Here is a 9594-nt window from a genome sequence, read left to right as displayed (position 1 = left end):
AGGGGCAGAGAGAGAGGGAGACACAGAATCGGAAACAGGCTCCAGGCTCCGAGCCATCAGCCCAGAGCCTGACGCGGGGCTCGAACTCACGGACTGCGAGATCGTGACCTGGCTGAAGTCGGACGCTTAACCGACTGCGCCACCCAGGCGCCCCCCGGGTCCGTTAATTCTTGTCGTTTAGCTGTGGAATAAGCAAAATTCGGTGTCAAAACGTAAACCACAGAGCTGTTGTTTCTAGGAGTTCTTCATTGCGCGCGAGCTGTTCCTATTGGTTATTTAACAGTGACCATTCTGTTCTTGAATCAAAGGTAGTTGAAACTTGTTGCCATTCGTGTAACATTTCATTCTTCGGAATGATGGATTTCCTTTTGGAGATAGGAGCGGAAGTGTTTACGGAAGAAATGGTGAGATAATGGGATTTGCTTCCAAATAATCCTGTAGTGGAAGTGCGGAGAAGTGGGGGGATAGAAAGTTGGGGTGTGTGGGTGATTGATTGAAGCAGGGTAATGGGTGCAGGGGGGTTTATTAAAGTGTTAATTCTGGGGGCGCCTGGGTGGCTCAGTCGGTTAACCGACTTCGGCTCAGGTCATGATCTCGCGGTCCGTGAGTTCGAGCCCCGCGTCGGGCTCTGTGCTGACAGCTCAGAGGCTGGAGCCTGTTTCAGATTCTGTGTCTCCCTCTCTCTGACCCTCCCCCGTTCATGCTCTGTCTCTCTCTGTCTCAAAAATAAATAAATGTTAAAAAAAATAAAATAAAATAAAATAAAAAAAATAAATAAATAAACGTTAAAGTGTTAATTCTACTTTTGTATTCTTTGGGGAGCTCTCCCCAATGAGAATTCAATTGTGGCTTTTCTTTCTGCCCTCCTATGAACTAAAATAAATGTTGTTACCCACTTACTGAGAACTGTAATCCAACAGCTTTACCTTTTAGGGGTTCGTTTTTGTTTCTGTTTTTTATTTCAAGTTTTTATTTAAATTCTAATTGTTTAACATATGGTAAGTTGGTTTCAGGTGTAGAATTTAGTGTTTCATCACTAACATATACACCCAGTGATCGTCACAGCAAGTACCCTCCTTAATTTTTTTTTTTTAATATTTATTTTTGAGAGAGAGAGAGGGACAGACAGGCAGATACAGATCGCGAGCAGGGGAGGGCACAGAGAGGCAGAGACAGAATCTGAAGCAGGCTCCAGGGTCTGAGCTGTCAGCACAGAGCCCGACCCGGGGCTCGAACTCTCGAGCTGTGAGATCGTGACCTGAGCTGAAGTCGGAGGCTTAACCGACTGAGCCACCCACACCCCACAAATACCCTCCTTAAGAGTATATCACCCATTTAGCCCATTCCCTGCCCACCTCCCTCCATCAAACCTGTTTGTTCTCTGTACTTAAGAGTCTCTTTTGGTTTGGTTTCCTCTCTCCTTTTTTGGTCCCTTCTCCTGTGTTCCAGTGTCATATGAGTGAAATTGTATGGGGTTTGTCTTTCTCTGACTTATTTCGTTGGAATAAGGGAGAAAATGTTGGGTCAAGCCATATTTACTTGAGAAAATTTAACCATCATTAGTGAAAGCGGTAAAGAAAGAGCACAGCTGACTTAGTCTAGCCATTCTTTGGAGGCAAACCAACATCACAGTATTCAGGGAAATCAAAGAGGCTAATTAACCGTTATGTTCTGTGGCTGCAAAGGCAGATGCATGCTCTAAAGCTGAGGCAGGATGCTGTTTTACTCTTCTTTAAATGGAAAACTTTCAATATTTTAAAGTCAAATTTGGTAGTTATTAAGATTACATTAAAAGTTGTTCTAACTTAAACATTCCCAAAATTATAGCCCAAAGTTGAACATATTAACTTTATAACATTATAGCATGTGTTAAGTCCTAGACATTAATCTTTCCTTTTTAGTACAGAAAAAAATCCATTTCCACTGATTTAATTTTTAAGAGTATCATATCGTACTGAAGTAACACCTGTTTGTTACTTTTTAGTTTTTCAAATGATCCTATTTGATATAGATCCTATTATTAGTAGTCTAAGATGAATATGTTGTCAATTTCCAAATTATCTAAGTCTCTTTTAAAAGAGAGGTAGGTTGAATCTGTGTAACATAAGAAGTGAAAATGGTAAGTGTATTGCCAAAAATGAAGGTGAGAAAATGATTAACAATAATGATATTATCTTAGGAAAAGAGCATGTTGCTAGCTCAATAAACTTGTGGTTTATTTCTTTATAATAAATACTATTAATTACTTTATTCTCAGTTTTTTTTCCCCCCAGGAAAGGGCTGGCTAAAGTTACATATTGGCATTTACAACATTAAAAGTGGATATTCTCTTCTTGCTTCTTGTTTCTAATACCCCATTTGATGCCTTTAAAAAGTTATTGAGCACCTACTATCTGCAGTGTATAATAGTAGGCTTATGAATTGAAAAAATAGTCTGTATAGGGGAGTGTTAGGTATTGTGATGTCATAGAATCTATTCTCATAAGAAAAGACTGCTCATCAGTAGTTTTTAGGACTTTGAAATAGTGAGTACTCTTCTCTTGGTACTGTTCTCAGATAATTATGTGTACACAATTCCAGGCACATAGTAGGTACTCAATAAATGTTTTCTAAATCAATGATGAAGGAATTCACAATAATTATAATAATAGAAAATCAATGTGTATTGCCTAAAAATTATAGAAATGGATTTTATTCTTTAAAGAAGATTATAAAAAGTTTACAAATTTAGTAATTTCTCTCTATATGGCTATTATTCTCTTTAATGGAACCTTAACCTATTGTTTTTGTATTACAGTTTTTAAGAGAAATGAATAGAAATAACCCATTTTGAGGAAGCCATGGCAAAATCAATTACAAAACACAGAGTTTGTTCTCGGGAATCTTCAGTATCTTCTCTGCTAGCAAGCTGCAGCCTGAGTGGTAGCAATTCCTCTAACTCTGATGGCTCTTTTCAATATAAGGATAAACTGTATAGTTCTGCCTCTCAGGCTCTACAGGCCTATATTGATGATTTTGATTTAAGCCAGATGTATCCTGGTGCAAACACTGGAAAGATTAACAACAATAGGTGTTCTGCTCATATGCCAGAATTCTCCAACTATATTTGTAAACCAAACAATGGTATGCTTTTATTTTGTGTGTGTGTGTGTGTGTGTGTGTGTGTATGTGTTTTCCCCGCACTGATTTAAAGCATTTGAAAGATGTGTTGTAGCCTTGAAAAACTAGACACTTTTTTTTTTTTTCCTTTGGGGTAAAAATGACTTATGTAATATGGAGGTCTGGATATTTTTCTTAAATGATTCTGTAATTCTCTGGTTCTCAAGAATTTTCAGCTAAGATCTTCTTGTGACCTTGGAGGGGAAGCTGATGAATGTGACTAATAATAGCAGGTGGTTGATCCTAAACCCTTAAGCCATTTTATTTTAGCATAATGGAAAGAGCATTGACATGGTGGTTCTAAGTTTCATTAACTAGCTTGATGACTTCAGATAAATCTCAGTCTTTCTGAATTTATACTTGATCAATCCCAGTTGACGTGATAAGACTGTCTTCTTGATCTGTATTCTATGGGACAATAATATAAGATGTTAAGAGTTTTTCCTTGATGCAGTTCCCATGAAGACAACTTTGGAAAATGCATCTATTGATAACCCAGTTAACACTTTACTGAAGATTTATAGAATAGCCCTAGTATGGAAAAAATTTTCATTCAACTCTTAGAAGTATGTGAGCAATATATATTCCAGAAGACTGTTAGGACAGCTGTTCTTTTTGTGTTAATGCTGTTGCAGGCTTAATTGGCAGAAAGCAAATTATTTTTCCACATAGTTTAATAGCATATTTTTCTTCTATGTTGCAGCCAGTGTCAAGTGACCAATAATAATATGAGTGTATTAGTGCACTGGATAGGTCTAGATGAAAAAAGGTTAAACGGTAAATAAAGAACAAAGGAAAATTTAGAGGTTGGAGAAAAAAGTGTACAACTTAGTGAAGAGATGTGAGAAAACACATTGTATTTCATCAACCTATACTATTTATACTTTTAATCAAACTTTAGTGAAGATAAAGGGAAGCAGCAAAAATGACTCTTAAATTCTTAATTCTCATTTACTGTTAAATATTATGAAGTATTGTTGTATGTGATTTAGGGAAATAAACAGAACTATGCTTTGTTTTTCAGCTTTTGAAAATGTTGATCACAAAAAAAGCTCCTTGTCCTTATCCTGTAGAAGAAAGACTGTTAATGACATAGACTCCATTAGCCTAACAACTGATGATCTATTAAAACTTCCAGCAGATGGATCATTTTCTTTTGCTTATGTTGGATCAAATCATCGAATTAGCAAGAAAAAGAAAAAATGCATTGGAAGACTGAGTTCATCAGATACTGAGAAGAATAAACATTTTCAAGAACCCTTCACTACCATATGCAAGGATAACTTAGTTACTCCCGTTGTATACACAAATATAAATGGAAAGCAATGTGGTAGGCTGAAAAACCCAAAACTTGTGAGTAAGACTAATAAATGCGTTTCTGAACCATCTTTACCTTTTTCCAAGAAATTGTCTTTCGAGGACAGTTCAGAACACAATCTTGAAAAGAATTACCCAAGATGGCTCACTAGCCAGAAATCGGACCTTAATGTTTCAGGGATAACTAGTATACCTGATTTCACCTACCCAGTGTGGCTCCACCATCAAGACTTGCTACCTGATACAAATAGTCAAAGGATATATAAAGTATTTAAAGAAGATCAGTGTTCCCCTAAACATAGTTACCAGGCACAAAGAACTTCTCGACTTATGAATAAATTAGATTGTTTTGAATACTCTTTTGAACCCTCAAACATTTCAGATTCCTTGAATGATGATAAAGGATTGATTAATGAATGTAAATGTGATTCTCAACATAGCCAGTGTCAATGTGAGAATCCAGTTCTCCCAGGACAAACCAAAAAGCCATTCAGTGGTAATTGTTTTGTTTTATTTTTAAGAACCAAAGAAAGTGCTATAAATTTGACCTAATGTCTAGGAGCTTTTATGTTACATTCTTGATGTAATGAACAGATGATAAATCTTGAACACATGATGGTCTTCATTTATGTATCATTTTGTGCCTAGAAAATGTCTCTTCTCCCCTTTTTTCCTTTGAAATGTCATTAAAAAATTTGTTACAGATGTGTGTATATTCTAAATTATCTGAATTCTTACTTGTTTGTTGCCTTTGAGATTTTGTTGTGCTCTGCATTTACTTTTTTTCTTGAATTAATTTAATCTTTTAAATTAGGTGACAAAATTGAATTGCTTATCCTGAAGGCCAAGAGAAATCTAGAGCATTGTGCTGAAGAGTTACCGAAGTCTAAGAAAAAGGATGATAGTCCTTGTTCATTAGATAAACTTGAAGCAGAAAGATCATGGGAAAATATCCCTGTTACTTTGTACGTAAGTTACAATGGAAAAAGTTTTTAGTTCTCCAAGTGAAAAATGTCGTGTGAACAGTTAATTTATTTTATTTATTTATTTAAAAAATTTTTTTCAATGTTTATTTATTTTTGAGAGAGACAGCCAGAACAGGGGACGTGCACAGAGAGAGAGGGAGACACAGAATCTGAACCAGGCTCCAGGCTCTGAGTTGTCAGCACAGAGCCGGATGTGGGGCTTGAACTCACGAGCTGTGAAATCATGACCTGAGCTGAAGTCAGATGCTTAACTGACTGAGCCACCCAGGCGCCCCAGTTAGTTTATTTTTTACATAACTCTGTGATAATTGACAATTATAGTGACATGTTAATTCTATAGAATGTTGCCTTTGTGTTGTTTCTTTGAATTGCATTTTTCAGTTGTTACCACAAGATGGTGTAATGTTGCATAACCTTAGGCACATTATACAACTTTTGTCTTTATGTGTTTTTTTTTGTTACACTGTAAAATACTGATTTTACTGGTGAAAAATCACAACCAAAAGCAACCTATTTTGCAGATGGAAAAGTGCTATGAAATTCTTGTTTTCTTTTTACTTTTAAGTTTTTTTCTCCCTCTATATTCTTTCCAAATATGGAGTTATGCAGTTATCCATTTTTTTCGTTTACATTTTATTTTCTCTTAGTCGTTATTTTCCTTAAACAGTGGTGGTGTTTTGGTATGGTCTATTGTAATACATTTTTGTAGTTTCTAATATTGTTTTTATTTGTGTGCTTAACCTTGTTACAACATGGTTTCTCAGAATAATTTAAACTGTCTACATCGATGCCTATGAATGTGGTGTGGAGTAAGAATTGAGCTTAGGTAGGAAAGCTTTTTTCCTTAGTGATATTATTGTCTGAACTCATAAGAAATGCATTCTTGGTAACCCTATATCCTGCCTTACGCTCTGATAATTTATTATCTTCTGTTGTCTAAACTTTCATTCTGTCATACTCTGTTATAGACAGAGTCTGTTAATTGCTGGATCCATTTTTTGATCACTTCTCAGTTGAACATCTTATTTTTTTTTTTTAATATGGACAATTAATATAATTCTGGTTTGGAATCGTAGCTCTGTTACTTTTTTTGTCTTTGCTGACACCTTATACAAGTTAAACTGTTTTGTACAAGACCTTATATAAATTCTCTACTTGGGGTTGTTGTGAGGATTCATTTGATTAGAGAATATAAGGTACTTAGGACAATTTCTGACTTATGATGAGCTGTCTTGTAAATTGTTAATAGTGGTGATAATTATCCAGAATATTTTTTTTTCCTCATTTAGCTTTATTTCTCAATTGTTGCTTCAATAGTATCTTTATTTTTTGAAACTTGGGTTAATAATTAGCTCACTTAATTCTTAAACTTTTTTTCTAATTTCTTATTTTCTTGTCAGTTGGTCTTGGTAATTGTAAAGTACCATAGTATGAATACTTTACTTTCAATTGCAACCAACAAGAATGGGTGAGCAAATAGTATCAGAGGTGTTTAAGAATGAAATTTTTGAATGCTTTTAGTGTATTATGTAATTAGATACTATAATTTATGCTTGTATAATTATTATTATAATCGTTGGTTTGGCCCAGTACCTTGCATATAGAAGTTGACTTCTGGAAGATTGAATTCATATTGTGATGGGTATGTTTGTACATAAAATGAATGATGGATTGTCAGAAGGAATAGATCTGACCTTAGTATGGTGTTGACAAATTATTGTCAATCTACCATCAAAACAAAAATTGACTAGGAAGTAGTCAAGGTAGTATACTGAAAGGTAGAACACAACCACAATAAGATAACTGCTTTTTTTTTGTATTTGTTTAACATTTTTATAATGGAAAATTTCCAAGAAATACAAAAGTAGAAGAATAGTATAATGAATTCTTATGTATCCCACACCCATCTTCAGTAATCTGGTAAATGCTTTTTGATGGTGGTAGATGGATGTGCAAACTCCTTTGGTAAAGAATGTGAGAAAAGACTACGTGGGAGTAAGAAAAACCTCATAGTAAGTTACAAATCAAAGGAGTCAATAATGAAGTGCTGCTAATTATTAAGAAAAAATTAGAATTGTGACATTTATATGTTAGGGAAAGATTCTTAGATATCTGATTACTTGAGTTAGAAACACATTTTATGTTGATATATAAATGAGAAAGAATGACTTTGTTCTCTGTGACTAATAGAATTTGTTTTGGGAGAATTCTGACTTTTGCTGGGGTTGCCCTACTGTCCCTTGAAACATCAAGAAAGAAACTAATATTTATTGTGCCAGGTACATAGAGTTAATTTATGCAATACTTCTGTGAGATAAGTGGGACTACTAATGTAAAACTGAAGTTTAGGTAAATAAATTATATAAAGTCACATAGTGAGTGGGATTGAGGTTTGAACTCAGGAGTTTTAATTTCACAATTGATCTTTTTCCTACTATAATCCGTCCTCTTTATTAATGCCAGTTCTGGAGGGCAGGACCTGTTGCTTTGACGTGGAAGAGCATGTAACTATCATCCCAGTAGAAACTCATATATTTGTGGGGGGTTTTATTATCATTGGGTAACTAACTGTTTATTTGGAAAAATGTACTGCTTATTTCACACAAATGAGCTTTTGGAGTGTAGCCATAGTTCAAGGCTTATTTGTTTGAGGACTAATGTTTTCACTTGATAATTTTTTCTTAAAGCTTTAAAGGAGAGGGGCACCTGGGTGGCTCAGTCGGCTAAGCCTCCGACTTCAGCTCAGGTCACAATCTCACAGTTCAGGAGTTGGAGCCCCTTGTTGGGCTCTGTCCTGGCAGCTCATACCCTGGAGCCTGCTTCGGATTCTGTGTCTCCCTCTCTCTCTGCTCCTCCCCTGCTCACACTTGTTGGCGCGCACGTGCTCTCTCTCCCTCTTTCTCTCTCTCAAAAATAAATAAGCTTAAAAAATATATATTAAAAAAAAAAAAGCTCTAAAGGAGAAACAAGGAGATAGGGAGGGTGAGATTCTAATATCAGTTTAGAGAGATAGGGAATCACCAAGCAAAATTAATATGAATTGTATTCGCAATGGTTGTTTATTGGTGATTATTTGTATTTAAATGATAACCATTCAGTTATAGACTAATTTAAAAAAAAAATTTTTTTTAACGTTTATTTATTTTTGAGACAGAGAGAGACAGAGCATGAATGGGGGAGGGTCAGAGAGAGGGAGACACAGAATCTGAAACAGGCTCCAGGCTCTGAGCTGTCAGCACAGAGCCCGACGTGGGGCTCGAACTCACGGACCGCGAGATCATGACCTGAGCCGAAGTCGGACGCTTAACCGACCAAGCCACCCAGGTGCCCCTAGACTAATTTTTGTAAATTGGGAACTTAATTACTTTCTTGTATCCTTAAATCCTATTTAGCAAATCTCCTGTTCCTGTTAACTCTGATGATAATCCTCAACAAACTTCAAGGGCAAAGTGTACTAAAGGGTTTCTTGAAGATTTTTTAAATGATAATCAGGTGGGTGAAATTAAATCTTTTTAACTTCTTAAAAGAGGATTTTTTTATTAAAAGGATTTATGACTACTATACAGATTTTAATTTCTGAGTTGTTAAAAAAAAAAAAGATTCAAATCCCCTCTTCCTCAACATAAATGCATAAAAGCATCACTCCTAGAATTATTCATAATTTTATTTTAGTATTTTAAAGTAGAGGGACCTGGGATTGAACGCTACAGAGAGCTTAAATTATGTTTTTGTTTGTTTGGTTTTGGTTTTTTTTGGACAATGTATAAAGCATACCATTATAAAGTAAGTTATATTTTCCCATAAGATGGTTGATTATTGAGAGTTGTGTTTCTAACTAAGAAAAAATTATAGACCTCTTTAATTAAAGAAAACTTTTTTAATGTTTATTTTTGAGAAAGAGAGGGAAGAGGGAGGGAGAGAGGAGCAGAGAGGGAGACACAATTTGAAGCAGGCTCCAGGCTCTGAGCTGTCAGCACAGAGCCCGACGTGGGGTTCGAGCCCACAAACTATGAAATCATGGTCTGAGCTAAAGTCAGATGCTTTACTGACTAAGCCACCCAGGGGCCACATAAATCTCTAATTTAATATAGGAAAATTATTACCCAGTTTTGCAAAATCAACATATGTGCAT

The 9594-nt window shown here is 35.4% G+C and overlaps 1 protein-coding gene across 3 annotated transcripts in view; it reads left to right on the top strand.

Annotated features, from left to right (window-relative positions):
- CD3H18orf54 (chromosome D3 C18orf54 homolog) overlaps nt 1-9594 on the top strand; it is a 50093-nt gene that overhangs the window by 825 nt on the left and 39674 nt on the right. For 2 of the 3 annotated variants that reach the window (XM_049619980.1, XM_049619982.1), the window contains exons 2-6: nt 309-404; nt 2798-3123; nt 4184-4972; nt 5291-5441; nt 8855-8954. In XM_049619980.1, the coding sequence (XP_049475937.1) occupies nt 2841-3123; nt 4184-4972; nt 5291-5441; nt 8855-8954 (1323 nt within the window). In that variant the 5' untranslated portion in view covers nt 309-404; nt 2798-2840. Of the gene's footprint in view, nt 1-160; nt 405-2797; nt 3124-4183; nt 4973-5290; nt 5442-8854; nt 8955-9594 lie in introns of those variants that run through there. The other variant, XM_049619981.1, reaches the window with a different exon arrangement.

Source organism: Panthera uncia (genome assembly GCF_023721935.1).
Source record: "Panthera uncia isolate 11264 chromosome D3 unlocalized genomic scaffold, Puncia_PCG_1.0 HiC_scaffold_8, whole genome shotgun sequence".
NCBI lineage: Eukaryota > Metazoa > Chordata > Mammalia > Carnivora > Felidae > Panthera > Panthera uncia.
The sequence above is the reverse complement of the archived record's forward strand: the minus strand, read 5'-3'. Positions and strand labels throughout refer to the sequence as shown.